The 18,899-nt window shown below is 39.0% G+C and overlaps 1 protein-coding gene across 1 annotated transcript; it reads right to left on the bottom strand.

Moving 5' to 3' along the window:
• Positions 1-9,747: 9,747 nt before the first annotated feature.
• On the bottom strand, positions 9,748-15,108 carry LOC121378760 (toll-like receptor 4). The gene is made up of 2 exons (XM_041507062.1): positions 14,895-15,108; positions 9,748-12,673 (listed from the first exon to the last, which is right to left on the bottom strand). Exon 2 carries the CDS (start codon positions 12,660-12,662, stop codon positions 9,987-9,989), a length of 2,676 nt encoding a protein of 891 aa, XP_041362996.1. The 5' UTR covers positions 12,663-12,673; positions 14,895-15,108; the 3' UTR covers positions 9,748-9,986.
• Positions 15,109-18,899: the final 3,791 nt, after the last annotated feature.

Genomic DNA, 18,899 nt, shown 5'->3' with positions numbered 1-18,899 from the left:
CTGTCACTACGGCTTACGATGCGGCAAGACGTGTGCGCCTGCTCTCTCGAGTTACCCCCCCCCCCCCCCCCCACCTGGGGGGACTCATAGCCAGTTATGGAGTGTTACTCGAATACCGCGTCACGTACACCGGGCCACGGGCAACCGTGACCCTGGTGTACGGTGACCCGGTCAAGAAGCCACCGAGGAAGAGAGGAAGGAGGAAGACGGACGCGCCAGGGATGGCCCGGGGGGGTGCAAAACCGGCAGCTCAACTGCCGGCGGAGGCCCCTTACGTTGGACATCCCCGGCACCGATCTACACCGGGGAGACCAGAGGATCCAGCCCAGCCGGAACCAACTGTCGAACCACCAGGGGCAGACCTTAACCAGGCGGTTATGGAGTCGCCCCCACAAACTCCAGTGAACTCAGCTTCCGGGACTCCTGCGATGCCACCTCCACCTAGGAAGAGTGCCGCAGTCGAGTCCCAGGCCCGATCGATAGCCGTTGCCAAGCGGAAAGCGATTGCGTCACCAGGAGACCAACCAGTCAAGCCAGGACCCCCGACGCAACCGCCGAAGCCTGTTGTTGTTGAAACTGAGGAGCAGTGGTCACTCAAGGCCGGCAAATTACCAACGCGCTACTCCCAGTTAGTCAAAACCAACATCGAGGACGTGCGGAGCTTATTCACACAACCGAAGCTCAGCGCCTTCATGCCGTTACCAGCAAGTCCGACAGAGGGAGAATTTTGTGTATGCGCCGTCACAATGCGGGATGGCCAGGGAATCTGTCTCACCGTACGCCGGAGTGGGAGCTATAATCAAGCACTGCTACTCCCAGAAATGGACAACCCGACCATCCATCGAATCATCAAAATCATCGCCGGGAAAGAGTATCGCGCATTAGCCAAGGCGATAGCAGGATCCACTTACCGGCTGGGCATCCCGCATTTTGACGCCTCCAACTTCATCGGCTCACCGTGACGTCCTCCCCTTTGCCAAGATCCTTCACCTCCGTGAGTACCAACCTCCTTTTTGGGGCTAGTTAGACTTTAAACGTTTTGGAAGCAGTTCAAAATTCTTATGTTTATTTTTTTTATAAGTAGTCTAACGCATTTTACTTTGGCGCCCGTTCAATTGCTCAAAATCACCTTAAAACCTTTTGGATGAGCAGTCTTACCTACTTTGGGTTAAATTTTAGAGTCCAGACATGTTTTGGTATGCAGTTACTCTTCATAGACTTAGGTAAAAAACAGGCTTCACCGAGGAATCGAAATTCAGCCAATCAGAGCACGGCTCCCACTCGGTGTACTTCAAGCTTTATGAAGTGTCTGCTATTTGGTCCGCGCTTGCGTTGACCGTACTAAATGGCTTTCTTCCAAATTCCGCCCACTTCAAACTTACCCCCCCCCCCCCCCCCCTGCTCCGGAGTTAGTCACTGGCGAAGTCAGAGGCTAAATCCGTAGTGGGCGTGCCTGAACCTCTGTGGATAGGGGCACGAGAAAATAGTTCCCACTCCCACTCAGTGACTGTAGAAGCAATCTGCACACTGTGCAGAGATCGAAAAAATATTACCCCGTATATTTGAGCCCATATGGGTAATAAATATATATATTATTTAGACAAACTTAGACTTGGATTTGGGATGGATATGGCTGAACCTTAATGGATATAATGCTAAGCATGATTAAAGTATTTGACTTGACTCTGTGTTCATTCTCTAAAGAAAGTTAGTCCCTTAGTGACAGTCCACACATTAAAATACATTTAGCTTTACATTACTACAATATATATATATATATATATATATATATATATATATAGATTAAATGTCATTATCAATACATTTTTTTCAGTCTTGTAATTTCATTTGTCCATGGACAATTATTACTCTCAGGGTAAATGCCACCTTGTCCAATCAATGCTCTTAATATATGTCATGTGATGTGATTTGTCTGCATATCCTAAAACAAAACAAAACCGTACTGAAAAACTTGTGTTACTCTTTTACGAAAGGTTTGACGTAAAATGGTATACTGAGTATTTAAAAGGTAACTAATTGATATCATGCAAAGACGTAAGAACTTAAGTCACGTTTTATTTAAACATTTATCAGACCAAACATACCCAACATTTATAACATACAAAAACAAGGACATGGTCTTAATTACATAACATATTTGTATGAAAACGAAATAACTCTGTTATAATGAAAATGCAATACCAGTATGTAGTAAAGTTGCCAAACTGATAATACTCGGAATGTTTGTTTAAATTTCTATATTTCTGTTTTCTGTCACCCCTATGAGATGATGTGTTCACGACAGACGTGTTTGAACATGTGATAAACTGTGAACTGAACAATTGCAAAGTGTTTTGTTGTTGTTGTTGTTGTTGTTGTTTTTGTTTTGTTTGTTTTTTGTTTTTGTTGTTTTTTTTGTGTGTTTTTTTTGTGTGTTTTTTGTTTTGGGGGGGGGGGGGGGGGGTAATGACACCACTAGAGCACACTGATGTATTAATCATTGGCTACTGAAAGAAAACCGGCTCCGGCTACATTTTTCCATTAGTAACAAGGGATCTTTTTAAATGCACCATCCCAGGCCTTTGATATACCAATGGGCTCACCGTCGGGTATCGATCCTAGACCGACTGCGCATCAGGCGAGCGCTTTACCGCTAGGTATGTCCCGCCCTCGCATTGTAGTTGTCAAAGTCATCGCCGCAGAGGGTGTGAAGCACGAGTGATCTCTCGTGAGTTGGTTGTCATACCTGGAGATTTTACACCAACCACAATAAATAGTCCAAGTCGTATATCTGTCGCTAACCAGGCACGCTGAGTGTAGCCGAGTGCTGTAACTGTCTTCTATCAACCTAGCAAATTTATAAAGGTAAATATGTAGACTTGGGGGGGGGGGGCTTGATGCGCAGTCGGCAGTCGCAAGGCTCAATGGATGGGTGTAAACCACTTGCACCGACCAATGATCCATAACTGGTTCAACAAAGGCCATGGTTTGTGCTATCCTGCCTGTGGGAAGCGCAAATAAAAGATCCCTTGCTGCTAATCGGAAAGAGTAGCCCATATAGTGGCGACAGCGGGTTTCCTCTCAAAATCTGTGTGGTCCTTAACCATATGTCTGACGCCATATAACCGTAAATAAAATGTGTTGAGTGCGTCGTTAAATAAAACATTTCTTTCTTTCTAACAAACAAACGATCACTATTTTTGTGTTACAGTTTATCAAAAATATCAGATGGCGTCCTATCTTTTTGCAAGGTTAGATTGTACAGTGTGTTATGTTGACATCTGTCAAAATAACTAAATGCACTCATTTCAAAAATAAAACAATTCTCAATCAGTAACCGGATGTCATCAAATGCAAGTATCAGCCATGTCATCAATGACTATAGTGTATCACTTCTTTTTTAGCATGTGTATTTCATGAGTTCTAGATTATTTCCAAAGCGAGTTCTTCCAGGTTATTTCTACAGCGAGTTCTTCTTTATTATTTCTATAGCGAGTTCTTCTAGGTTATTTCTATAGCGAGTTCTTCCAGGTTATTTCTACAGCGAGTTCTTCTAGATTATTTCTATAGCGAGTTCTTCTAGGTTATTTCTGTAGTAGTGTTGGTATAAAGTGCTCCTACTGGCAGTAGCTAGTGGGAATTTCCCTATTAGCTCAGTTGGTAGAGCGCTGGACTCTGGTACTGAGAGTCTGTGGTTCGAATCCCTTCAGTGAAGGTTGATATTTTTCTGTTACATTTGGAGCCGACGTAGGGACTGGGTGTGTTCTTAACACAAGAATACAATTATAACCCAGTCAGGACCCGTAACAGTTCAACTGCCCATGGCCCACAGCTCCGGGACGTAGCTTCACTTGAGTGGGGGAGTATATAGTAGTGTTGGTATAAAGTGCTCCTACTGGCAGTAGCTAGTGGGAATTTCCCTATTAGCTCAGTTGGTAGAGCGCTGGACTCTGGTACTGAGAGTCTGTGGTTCGAATCCCTTCAGTGAAGGTTGATATTTTTCTGTTACATTTCTACAGCGAATTCTTCTAGATTATTTATGTAGCGAGTTCTTCCAGGTTATTTCTACATCGAGTTCTTGTAGATTATTTCTATAGCGAGTTCTTCTAGGTTATTTCTGTAGCGAGTTCTTCCAGGTTATTTCTACAGCGAGTTCTTCTAGATTATTTCTATAGCGAGTTCTTCCAGGTTATTTCTACAGCGATTTCTTCTAGGTTATTTCTATAGCGAGTTCTTCCAGGTTATTTCTATAACGTCAACAAATCTCTGTCAAAGATAATTATTTTCGTCAGCCTGATATTCAAGATATTCCACGGCCTCTAATATACCAGTGGTAGTGTACTAGCTAGAACAAGAAATAGTCCAATGGGCCCACTGACGGGGATCGAAAATGCGTTCGATCCCACGTCCAAAGCACCTTAGGCGACCGCTCTACCCACTGAGCTAGAACTTCCGCGCGCGGGTGGTTGGGTAACACCAGCTTTCAAAACGATAGCAATATTGTTGATAATAGTAGTCCTTAAAACATCAAGTCTTGATGTACTCTTTTAAGGAGGAAGGTAGAAAAGACGAATACGCTTTGTACGCTTCTGATGACGTCAAGAATTGTGAACGGCCCCTAGGAAGAACAAGATAAGTTAAATATACTGAGTCAAATAAAAACTTGACAATCTAAAATTTGAATAAAGTCAATGAGTGTGGAAAGCAGGTATTTTTTCAGGAATAAATATTGTAATGACAATGTCGACACTCCATTTGAAGCCCATCACAGACCACGTGACCCGATCCATAGCACGGGCACAGCACCATTAAGGCAAAAGTGGTTTCGCACGTGCCAATGGTCACGTTACTACAATAGCACGCGTGTTTCCATCGTTACTTGCTCACAGTAGTCTCGATGCCACGCCTCACATATGTGCAGCGTGAACGTACCGTCGACATGTTGCATGCGGGGACGTCAGTAACTGACGTTGCAAGGGCGCTGGGTTGCAGTTGACAGGCAATTTATGATCTGCGGACACAAGTACAACAAACGATCACCACAGCTGATCGCCATCGACCTGGTAGACCACGTGTGACGACATATTGTGCTACGTCACGTCACCTCTGCAACCGTTTCATGACTGCTACAGCAACCAGTTAATGAACTTTTCAGACGTCGGGTGTCCGCGCAAACGATCCGAAATCGGCTGCAAACCGCTCACCTCCATGCACGGCGCCCATATGTTGAACCGATTTTGATCCAATTTCATTGACATCAACGTCAACTGTGGGCACAACGCCACTTGCGATGGACTCGGAGGGAATGGAATAGAGTCGTGTTTAGCGATGAATCAGGATTCACACTGCGATTTGCCGATGGCAGGCAGAGGAGACGACGTGGTGAACGGCATGCTCAGTGTTGTGTCAGTGAAGTTGACAGATTCGCAGGCGGACGTGTAATGGTTTGGGGTGCTTTCTGTGGATATGGACGTTCTCGACTTCTTGTCATCCGTGGTAACCTCAATGCTGCTGCATACCGCGACCAGGTGCTGGCCCAGAAACTAGTACCCTTCATGGCAGTTCATGGTCCAAGCCTGATCTTTCAGCATGATAACGCCAGATCCTGCACGGCCATCTTGACATGGAATTACCTCAGGAACGCGGGCATCAATGTCATGGATTGACTTTCAAGGTCGCCCGACCTGAATCCCATCGAGCACGTCTGGGATGTGCTGGGAAGACGCCTGCGCACGCTTTTCTTTTGTGGTTCGGTATATTTGAAACGAAAAACAATTTATTCATAAATTCTGCAAAACAGAATATTTATTCACGTATTTTACATAGTTACATTAGTATTGCGTCTTTAACTGTAATCATTAATGTAGAAGAATATAACACTTACATTTGCTGGATGTCCCCATTTGTGAAAACACTAACAATTATGTCGCTTTATATAATTGCTATGTGTGTGCTAAGTTTCATCGTAATACATGTATTAAAATAAATAATTATATTTTTTAGTTTAAAAATAATTGCTGCTATTCGATTCATTTTGTAAAAAATAAAATAAAAAATAAAAAAAAAAATAAAAAAATAAAAAAATCTGTAGTCTACTTGCAAACCAATGAAGGCTTCATCCAGAATATTTAAGCTATTTAAAAATACCAAAATAAAAAGTATAGCAGAAGGGTTCACCTTGAACCTGTTTTTTTTTAGCACGATTTCACTTGTGGCTCCCTGACTATTAAGTGAGCGGGGTGAAGGAAAACACTTCCATTATTTGAACACTTTGTTTACAAACCTCGTGATCCGCGCCTCAGGTTACACGAAGGGAAGGCCGGTTTGTACGGATAAGTCACCAACATGCTACACGCTTTGTTCACTTCCTTTTGTTAAAAAACAGATTCAGAAATATTTCCCTGTTTCAGTTTCTAAATTTATTCCAATCCAGGAGGTTATTATTCAAATTTTATAAATAGTTTAGTTTTAACATTTAAGTGACATTTATAAAATGAGTCCATTGTTGTTACTAGGGGTATTTGGTTTTGATGTGTGATCTAGATCCTTTGAAATTCATTAGACAGAACATTTGAAAGAAGTATTCACAAAGAGAATATAATGATAACAATATAGTATTATGCGAATGTAAATGCACTCAATATGTGCTTCGTGTCACGTATGCTATCGAACAATATTGCTCAATAACATGCTATTCTGTGGGGGGTTTTCAACCGATTATTTGTGCAGCTTTGATCTCAGTCTGTCCTTCGCTGAGTTCTACTAAAGTTAAGATAAAAAATCTTATGCAGAACAATGATATAGTCAGATGTGCTATGGTATTAATATGTGTGGTGCACAGGTTGATTAAGAGAATAGATGTAGCAGCTGCAGCTGCATGCACAGTTAGTCATATTACTAATGCTATCTATTGAATTTGATTTACCCTAATATACCCTAATCAAATGTGTTCTCTACCTAGCACACGAAGTATATATACTTCACTTCTGATCTATATATATATATATATACACACACACACACACACAAACTATTCTGACCAAAGATGCCAGTTGTTTTCATTCAAAAGCTGACCTGTACAATGAATAATGAATATAATAATGAACGAATGTTTAACGGCACCCCAGCACGAACAGTACATCGGCTATTGGGGTTCAATCTGACCTGTACAAATGCATTTCTTCTGCAGAGTTCATGTCTGTCTTCTGTAGAGTCAAGTTGATTATGAAAATTAAACCGGCCTCGGTGGCGTCGTGCTTAAGCCATCGGATATAAGGCTAGGAGGGTACAGGGTTCGCAGCCCGGTATCAGCTCCCACCCAGAGCGAGTTTTAACGACTCAATGGGTAGGTGTAAGACCACTACACCCTCTTCTATCTCACTAACCACTAACAAAATAACCACTAACTCACCGTCCTGGACAGACAGCCCAGATCGCTGAGGTGTGTGTCCAGGACAGCGTGATTGAACCTTAATTGGATATAAGCACGAGAAGAAGTTAAAAGGAACGGAAAGAATGAAAATTAATAACGCTAACACTACTTTTACTCAAACTACAGCATAAATAAGCAAACCAACACTGAAATGACTGTTGGTGGATCGTCTTGTGTATCAGTCACATGAGTTGAATTGTTAAATCCTGGTCATTCTTGTACCTCACAAACTACTACAAATAGAGAATATATGTAACGCTTTGCCCTGTCTGTATTGTTCTGTGTTGAACTATGATCACCCTTCATTACTAGGCATCAAAGGATGTCTATTATATATGATCAAACAACTGCCCAGGTGGAAAAGTAAAGTTTGTTTTATTTAACGACGCCACTAGAGCACATTGATTTTTGTATCTTATCATCGGCTATTGGACGTCAAACATATGGTCATTCTGACACTGTTTTTAGAGGAAACCCGCTGTCGCCACATAGGCTACTCTTTTTACGACAGGCAGCAAGGGATCTTTTAATTGCACTTCCCACAGGCAGGATAGCACAAACCATGGCCTTTGTTGAACCAGTTATGGATCACTGGTCGGTGCAAGTGGTTTACACCTACCCATTGAGCCTTGCGGAACACTCACTCAGGGTTTGGAGTCGGTATCTGGATTAAAAAGCCCATGCCTCGACTGGGATCCGAACCCAGTACCTACCAGCCTGTAGACCGATGACCTGCCACGACGCCACCGAGGCCGGTTGCCCAGGTGGAATACATTTTACTTCAAAATTAAGGAAGGAAATGTTTTATTTAACGACGCACTCAACACATTTTATTTACGGTTATATGGCGTCAGACATATGGTTAAGGACCACTCATATATTGAGAGAGGAAACCCGCTGTCGCCACTTCATGGGCTACTCTTTCGATTAGCAGCAAGGGATCTTTTATATGCACCATCCCATAGACAGGGTAGTACACACCACGGCCTTTCATATACCAGTCGTGGTGCACTGGCTGGAACGAGAAATAGCCCGATGGGCATATTTAAACAAGTGTCCTTGTTATTTATTCGTATTACTATATCAGTCTGTTCTGGTACCGCATATCATTTAGTTCATTTGATGGGTTATGATAAGTAACTTAATGGAATTTAAACCTGGTTGGTTATTTTACCACGTCAGTTCTATATTACTTTCATGAACAAGTGTGGGGTTTTTTTTTTTAAATGGAAATATATGTTGTTAATGGACATTAGTATATATTTAGGATGGTTGATATATAGCAAAACTAATTCTTACAACAAATAGGAAATAATTACCGAATTATACGAGATACGTATATGATAACAGTGATTATACGACAAAGTAACAAAGGAACTGTTTGCCTAAATTGTATATGTTTAGTGCAGTGATTGTTTTTGATATTGTTCGTAACCGTGTGCATACTATTTCTTAGCGGTGATAATGTTCAATACACACACCTGCAAAATTGAATTGGGTTTTAGCGTGTCAAACCAACATTTTATGTGCCAAAAATTTATACTAGTATTGAACACACACACACACACACACACACACACACATATATATATATATATATATATATATATATATATATATATATATATATATACATTGTATATATATTTTGATGTTGTTGAAAATTCTATCCTTTTCTCAGAAATAACTCTATACTGTTTGTATTTTCTACTTAATTCACAAAATCTGATATCCAATGGTTCACAGTTACAAATAGACAAGACAAGACAAGACAAGACAATTTTTATTCAGTATAAAAGCCATAGGCCCAAAATACAGTCAGAAACTGTTTGCGCATGTGTAGTGTTTGCACATTTTACTATAGGTATCTATTTAAATATTTAAGTATTTCTAAGTTACAAATAGATATCAACAGTTAACCAGTAAATACTCATGAATGCAGTTGATGAAAACAATTTATATAAAATTTAATATTATAAAATATGAATGGGTTATGTTTTCAGTGGATTACACAGGTTTTGATTATATATAATTTCAGAGAAGTTAGTCACCGACACTTAATGAAACTGAATAACATAAGCGTTAAAATATGTCATGAATAATCATATAATAATCACACACACACACATCATACACACACACACACACACACACATATATATATATATATATATATATATGTGTGTGTGTGTGTGTGTATGATGTGTGTGTGTATGATTATATATTATATATATATATATATATATATATATATATATATATGTGTGTGTGTGTGTGTGTGTGTGTGTGTGTGTGTGTGTGTGTGTGTACTGGGCACACACCTCAGTTATTTGAGTTGTCTGTTCAGGACAATGGGTTAGTTATTAGTTTATTAGTGGTTAGTGGTTAGTGAGAGAGAAGATGGTGTAGTTGTCTTATACCTACCCACTGAGTCGTTATACTGCCACGTAACTCTGTTTTATGCCCAGTAGCCAGTATGTTATTAATGCTGGGCGTCGTATCAACAAATGTATATTACAATTATACTGAATTAATTTCAACGTTATACAGTCTTCTAGATTCTTTCTATAGCATCAACAAATCGCTGCCAAAAGAGATCATTATTTTCGTCAGCCTGATACTCAAGATACGAATCTGACTGAATCAAATGTAGTATTTCCTTTGGAAGTACCTCACAAGGAATGTTCCCCAGCATGAGAACAAGTAGAACATCTCTGCCAGTGTGGGCAGACTCATAAACAGCCATCTGCATTTCATACTCACACCAATAACTTTTCAGGAAGTCTCTCGATAAAACAAGGACAGTCTTTCTGCTCTTCTTAACAGACTCTAAGATGTTCGATACTATTGGCTGCCCAGGAACAAAATCTCTCTGGTGAATGATCAGTTTCTTTCCTGCCCTTGATTCCACCATTACCATCATCTCCTTAAAAACAAATGCCCTGTCTTCATCAGCATACGAAATAAAAGCATCAAACTCAAAATGCATCTGTCCGTTTTCAGCATTGGCCTGCTGACGTTTGAAGTAATATCTGGCACCGTAATACCAGTACCTCAGTTTCCAGCGATATCTGTACATGATGCCACCAAGAAAGATACATAGCAACAGGAGTACAGCGAATACACTTCCCAATGCCAAACCAAAATAATTTATACAGCTATCTTCTAACATCTCAACAGTAGCACGAATATCTGATAAAGGCACTACTGCTCCAATATAATTAAGGCAAATATAATGTTCTACATTCATTTGTTCTACCTTTGAATTTAACATCCATTTTAAATAATGCAAGTTTTTGCAGTTACAACTGATTGGATTGAAACTTAAATCTATGCCAACCGAATTATTTGGGAGTTGTGCTAAAGTGTCCAGTTCTGACATGATCGGCCCCTGCAGCGATCGTATCATATTGTGTGACATATTAATCAGGTGGAGATTTGTCATATGTTTTACATGTAAATGCACTTTAAATAAACCATTTCGTGACATCTCCAGCATCTCCAAATTTCGAAGTGCTTGAAACACATTTTTATGTAACTTGTTGATATTGTTATTGTTCAATTTTAATACTTTTAGCGATATTAGTTTTCCAAACAACATTCCATTTTTGTCTTCTGATATTTGATTACGTAGCAAATTATATGACATATCTAAGATTTCTAATGATTTAAAGTTTTCAAAGAAACTTGGGTAAGCAGCATAAACAAAATTATGTGACAAATTCAAGTAAGTAATATTTTCAAACCCTAGAACCGGACCATACAACAATGAAAGGAAATTGTAGGACAGATCAAGGTGGGTTAAGTTGTTGTCTGCTACCATTACTGTAGATACGTTGTACCATAATTGTGAATATGTGTACCTGAGTATTTTCAAATTTGGAGGAAGGCATAATGACAACTTGCATATATTAGTACTGTTAGAGTAATTTTGTGTATGTCTGCTATTTACTGTCTGCTGACATGTGTCCTCGCTGCTTGTGGCAAGAGCAGGCTTTGAATGCAAGCCATAAGACAAAGCGTTCTCTTCAAGATAAGCCGAAACAGCAAGATCTACTAACGAGGGTGGTTCCGGTGAAGGTAAATTACTTGCTTTCGTAACTCCACCAAGACTTATTTCCTTCAATCCTGTTAAAGACTTAAACTCAAAAATGTACGCGCCAATAATAAATCTACTATTTTTCAATGAGACTTTCTGCAAGGTTTGGGGAAGACGTTCCAAAACACCCTTTTCAATGAATTCTATCATGTTGTCGTCTGCATATAGTTCTTGTACTTGTGTATGGGAGAAAAACTGTACATTCTTCACAGTAATATCAACACACCTGTCGTATTTCCCAACAATACCACTAATATTTAGAACACGAAGAGTAGAATTCTGTAGGCCAAACGAAGCAATGCCAAAGTTGTCAAACCTCAAATTCCTATTGTAGGAAAGATCGAGGACGTCCAGGGAGGATTTCAAGGGGGAGAATGTAGTGGGCTCAATGTATCTAACATCGCAGTGTGACAGACTCAGTCGTCGAATGTTCTTCACGTTAATAAAAGTAGTATTAAACAAAAATTGCAAAGAACATTGTCCATCTTGACCAGTCAGACTAAGATGTGTAAGAGAGGACAAATTTGAAAATCCTTTTCCAAAACTTTGGTTAGTTAGTCCATCCACATAGAGTTGTTTTAGCGATGCAAGATCAGATATAGCCTTGTCTGGATAAGTAAGACTTTCGTTTGACTTTGTGAATTTGTTATTATTATTCAAAGTTAACATCTTCAAGTTCTGTAGTGGCTTGAAAATTTTGCTTTTGTAAATAGTTTCGGTATATTTTAACTTGTTTCCTGTTAAATTCAAAATTTGCAAATGGCGCAAGTTTTGAAAAGATCCTATTTCTATTGTCGTAATCATATTGAAAGCCAAGTTCAGCTCTGCGAGATTAAGATATTTGGAGAAGCAGCCAGACGTAAGGTTGACTAACTGGTTGGAATCCATGAGCAACACATCGATCACACTGGATATGTTTGGAACTGACGTGAGGTTTCTTGCCGTGCAGTTTGCGATAATTCGCAGATCTTTTGTTATGTTGCAAACACATGGTTTGCAACTAAGTTTTGTTTGATACATTTGCGAAGGCACTGAAATGATTTCACTGTATTGTTCGTTTGTTTCTACCGCGGCTGGAACAACAAAAAGTCCAAGTAACACTCCAGTGATGACTGTCAGTAGTAAAGCCATGGTTTTGGTTTCTGCAAACACAAAAATAAATCAATAAAGGTAAATGCAGGTAGTGTCTATGCATTTATCTGTCAGTAGTTAAAAATGTGATACAGTATTCCGCAACATGTTGTCTTGAATTTACATACAGGATATTCTAGTGATGGCAAGATTCTGTTGTTTAATAAAATACATGGTCCATAGTAGAGTTTCTCCACTTGCTAAAATAGTTTTGGTCACAAAGACAGAACGAACGTTAATATTAACTGCATCTAACATCCATAAAATAAAGTAATATATATATATATATATATATACATAGATAGATAGATAGATAGACAGACAGACAGACAGACAGCGAGAGAGATAAATTTGATACATAATATAATTGTTCTAAACTACACATTTTATACAAATAAATGTTTGAATATTTACAACACAAAAACACACACACAAACACACACACACACACACACACACACACACACACACACACGCATACATACATATATATATGTGTGTGTGTGTGTGTGTGTGGTGTGTGCGTATGTATGTATGTGTGTGTGTGTGTGTGTGTGTGTGTGTAGTGTGTGCGTATGTGTGTGTGTGTGTGTGTGTGTGTGTGTGTGTGTGTGTGTGTGTGTGTGTGTGTGTGTATATATACACACACACATACATATATGAATAGAAAACACATGAAAACAAGTGTACATCATAATATATGATTAAAAAATCCTTAAAAGAAATAATATCCTTTGACATGTTTCATTTTCTTTTCATTAGAACGGAATATATACATGTATACATACACACACCTATACGTGTGTGTGCGTGTGTGTGTGTGTGTGTGTGTGTATGCGTGCGTGTGTGTGTGTGAGAGAGTTTGTGTGTGTGTGTGTGTGTGGAGAGAGAGAGAGAGAGAGAGAGAGAGAGAGAGAGAGAGAGAGAGAGAGAGAGAGAGAGAGAGAGAGAGAGAGAGAGAGAGAGAGAGTATAAAACAAGAAAACATTTGGAGTAATCCTGCACAACTGGATGTTAAACATTTGATAATTCTGACACTATCTCAAAGGAAAGAAAAAGAAAGAAATGTTTGATTTAACGACGCACTCAACACATTTTATTTACGGTTATATGGCGTCAGACATATGGTTAAGGACCACACAGATAGTGAGAGAGGAAACCCGCTGTCGCCACTTCATGGGCTACTCTTTTCGATTAGCAGCCAGGGATCTTTTATATGCACCATCCCACAGATGGCCTTTGGTATACCAGTCGTGGTGCACTGGCTGGAACGAGAAATAGCCCAATGGGCCCACCGACGGGGATCGATCCCACACCCACCGCGCATCGAGCGAGCGCTGTACCACTGGGCTACGTCCCGCCCCTCAAAGGAAACCCTCAACATGATTATGTTAGCAAAAAGGGGTATTTTATACGCACTTTCACAAAAACTAATACGCTTTTGATGAAGTTGATAAATGTGAGAGTCCCATAACAACTAAAAGTAAATAATATATATATATTTATTACACACCAATGTACGATATTGGTCATGTCATACATGGGCGTACATAGGATTTTGAAAAGGGGGGTTCCAAAATAGAGGATTTTGAAAAGGGGGGTTCCAAAATAGATTGCAGAGATATTGGGCATATATTTCTATGTCGAGTAAATATAATAATGTCAGATATCAATGTCTGATATATTAAATTATAAAAAAAGCGATTTCGGGGGGGGGGGGGGTGTTTCGGTCGAACCCCACCCCCACCCCCACCCCCACCCCTATGTTCGCCCATGTCATAACAATATCACTCAATATCTAACTGGTGTAATATCGACGTAACGAGAGCGTGACGTAGATCACCTGCTGACCCAATTCGTAAAAATAACAAAAAAACATTTAGTAGATCTCAACATCTGCTTACTTCTGCGTTGCGGCTTGTTTGCAGTTGGTTTGCAATAAATAAAATACTGAACTAGCTTGCCTGTCATACCATTATTATGAAACTCGTGAACAGTGTTGGTGTCTGTCTCGCTTTCACTCGTCAGATTCCAAAACTATTCACTCATTTCATAAAAATGGTATGACAGGCAAGCTTGTTTAGTATTTTATATATATTTTTAAGCGAGTAAATATCGATTCACAAAGCATACAAACCTGAATATTTAGTTACGTATTTTACATAGCTACATTACTAGTAGTATTGAGTCCATGAATGCAGTCACAAGTGTAAAATGATATATAATACTCACATTTTGTGAATGTCTAAGTGTGAGAAGGCTGATTCTCAGGTCTGTTTAAGTCAGAGGAACGGACATGCTTCATCTAAACACTCCGTCATTTGAATACCCTGTTTTTAGTCTCATGAACCGGGCAGTACATTACCTCTATTGGCAATTCGCCAGGAAACTACACGCTTTGTTTAGTTGCCCTTATGTCAAACATCGGTTTAGAAATATTTTCCTGTTTCGGTTTGTAAATGTATCCCAGTCTAGGTTGCATAGTACCAAAGAAGAGACTTCCGTGTCAATGTTCGAGGATAAATGACATTTGCTATTAAAAACATTAATTAAATCTCTTAAATGGTATGTGACCCCCCATTTTCTTGTAGGTAGATTAGATGTGAGGTGCCACACTTTTTTTTATTGCTGTACTTCCTGGGTGTATTGATACGCTGCTTATATCAGTTTTATTAGTAAACGTTAACATTATCGGCAATAGGAATTGATTTGGTCTATTAGAACCTTAAGGAAGTAGATTATTATTCGGTCTAGAGTTATGCTAATTTAAATCTACAAAATAATAAAATTATTAAAACTGGATTATAAAATAGTTAAGTTTTTATAACTGGATTATTTTGTACATTTAAAAAGTTTGTTCTGTTTAACAACACCACTAGAGCACATTGATTAATTAATCATCGGCTACTGGGTGTCAAACTTTTGGTAATTCTGACACGTAGTCAGTGATCAGTGGAAATCCGCTATGTTTTTTCTAATGCAGCTAGGTATCTTTTATATGCACTTTCCCACAGACAGGAAATCACATACCACGGCCTTTGACCAGTCGTAGTGCACTGGTTGGGACAACACCAATCAGATGAATGGATCCACCAAGGTGGTTCGATCCCGTGACACAAGCACCTCAAGCGAGCACTTAACCGACAAAGATAAATCCCGCTCCTTGCACATTTAAATGACAGTTATAAAATATCATAATTCAATTGTTCAGTGCTATTATTAAAAGTGTATGAAGTGGTTTCGATGTAAGCTATACAGGCATGTGTGCAGTAATTGTAGCAGGAAGGGATTTAGACTGTGTTGAGCGAACTTTAAAGTTGGGTTGAGTCATGGTTAACCCCGGAAAATGTATTGCTTGAGCAAGGAGAGGTTTCGACCCCTGATCCCCCCCCCCTCCCCCATACACACGCCTGTTATAGATCCTTAGAAGGAAGGACGGAAGGAAATTTTTTATTTAATGACGCAGTCAGCACATTGTTGTTACGGATATAAGACGGCGTCGGACATAAGATTAACAATAGCCCAGTGGTAAATCGCTCACTTGATGTGCGATCGGTTTCGGATCGATCCCCGTCGCTGACCTATTGGGCTATTTCACTTTCCAGCCAGTACACCACGACTGATGTATCAAAGGCCATGGTATGTGCCATCCTGTCTGTGGGATGGTGAATATAAAAAATCCCTTTCTAACAATGGAAAATTATAGCGGGTTTCCACCACTCCACCAACTCCACTGGTTTATATCTGTTTCCTGTGACCAGTAGAGATCATTTTAATCACATTGAAAGAAAAAAGTTTGTTTTGTTTACCGACACTACTAGAGCACATTGATTTATTCATCATCGGCTATTGGATGTCAAACATTTGGTAATTTTTACATATACTCTTAGAGAGGAAACCCACTACAGTTTCCCATTAGTATCAAGGGATCTTTTATATGCACCATCCCATAGGCAGGGTAGCACATGCCACGGCTTTTAATATACCAGTCGTGGTGCACTGGCTGGAACAGATTGAAAGAAAACCATCGAACAAAACATAGTAGCAGGGGTTGTTTTCATACCGATTATTTGCACTATTTAATCTGAATGACAAAACCGTATTCCTTGATCAAAATCGTATCTATGACAAGACAGAGTCGAAAGGATGTTATGCAAAGTCGTGATTGCTTCCATGGTGGTCTATCAGTTTGTCGTCATTGGGAGGATTGCCACTCCCCTAGGAGATCCGTAACTTGCTCATCAAATTTGATATTTACATCAAATTATATTATTGAAAGTGTCTCCACAAATTTAATGAGGCATTTATAAAATCAATATACACAGAAAAGACATCTAGTTCACCTTTAATACCAGAATGGGTACCTGTTTATGAGTGCTCAATATAATAGCAGTGTGCAATAACCTTTTCAATCCCGTTTTTCAATGACATTAGTTTCAAACAACTTTTCTATTTCAAAACGTGTTTTTAGATCCAACTTGCTTTTTATTCGGCAGTCCCCAAATTTCATCTGTTTTAGTACCAAATTTTGAAGGTACGTCACAGTTAAGAAAACTTTTATACTGAACATGGCTTTTCTAGTTTTGTCCCGTATATTTTGATTGGCATTCATCATTTGTCCAATTGAACTGAGGAGAATTCCTAAATATTTTTTTATGTTTTAACGCATTCGATCAGAGAATTATCTATATAAACCGTATAAGTAAAGAGTTTTCCGTTATCACAAAAGAGTTTATAACGTAAGGGCTTAATACGTCGCCTTGTTTTACTCGAATGTTACAATAAAAAAAGTGTGTGTTCCTGACCAATTTTAGCACATGATATATTGTTTTTGTACACATTTTGTACAATTATGAAACGTTTGCCACTTACATTAGTACGATGGAATCCTTTTCACCATGCATTATCAATTCCTTTCCGTAAATCTAGAAAACCAGCATAAAGAGGATCATCATGTCCATTGTGTATCAATGTTTTAAGAATAAAAATATGATAGATGTGCTGTCCGTCTATCTTCTTGATATGCACCATGTTCATTACAGAACTTTTTGTCTTCTGTATATGGTTTAAGTCTAGTCAAGATGGTTACACTAAAACGTTTACTCCATGCAGTTCAATACACTTTCTATGTCAGAATATATTCTGTGAAAAATACAACACTATTGAGAAGGTCATGTGACTACTAATTTTAGGAAGTGCTCTCAACGGACAAGTACCGTGTACAAAATCAACATATTTCAACCATGAACGTTTTTATGTAACAGCCTTCATGACTGAGCACCGCCTCGTGTTGCTGTTATACAAGTGGCACTATACCTCTTGAACAGTTGTTAGTACAGTGAAACCCCTCTAAACCGGACACCCTCGGGACCAAGTAAAATGTCCGGTTTTTAGAGGTATCCGGTCTAGAGAGGTTAAGTTCTTTACTGATTATTTTTAAAAAGACCATGAAAGATGTCCGGTTTTGAGGGAATTCCGGTTTACAGAGGGTCCGGTTTTGAGGGGTTTCACTGTACTACATATAACAAGTAACTTCAAACCAATGGATAATTTAAATATTACAGAGATCAACCTACGTGTAATCATCAAAGAAAGATTTCAAAAAGCATATCAGAATTTTGTAGTATTTTTTTTATGAGGAACTATTTCCCAAACTGGACTATATTAAGCTGCTACAACAAGTAACGACATGGGGATAGTTTTAAGAACGTTAATTTCATCATCAGAAAAGATAGTTCGCTTAGTGTTAAGAACTGTCAATTTAGATATTTTAGACGACCAAAGCATAGTTAAGTATTGTGCTTAAAATACACAATTTTATAAAGCTGATGCTACAGATCTTTAGTTTCATTATTTTAGAATTCATTCATAGAGTTAAACTTATATTTCCTCGGCTGTATTGTTCAAACTCTCTAAAAGAGGTATAAAGAATATATATATATATATATATATATATATATATATATATATATATATATACTACCAAATCAAATCCCATAGACGACAATTGTAACATATGTGGCTAAAACTCCTACCTGCAGCATATCAATCAACATAAACGCCACGGATATAAATACTACCACCCCTCAACCTTAAAGTGAATCAGAAAAAATGGGGGTCAAGCTGCTCATTTCTGATAACGGGTAGCGTCTATGTCTACCCTAGTTCCGCATAAAATTCGAGTACTTTTTTACAGGTACCACATACATCATAAGGCTACTTCACACAGTGGTACTA

The sequence above is a fragment of the Gigantopelta aegis genome, chromosome 8 (assembly GCF_016097555.1).
Source record: "Gigantopelta aegis isolate Gae_Host chromosome 8, Gae_host_genome, whole genome shotgun sequence".
In the NCBI taxonomy this organism is placed as follows: domain Eukaryota; kingdom Metazoa; phylum Mollusca; class Gastropoda; order Neomphalida; family Peltospiridae; genus Gigantopelta; species Gigantopelta aegis.
The sequence above is the reverse complement of the archived record's forward strand: the minus strand, read 5'-3'. Positions and strand labels throughout refer to the sequence as shown.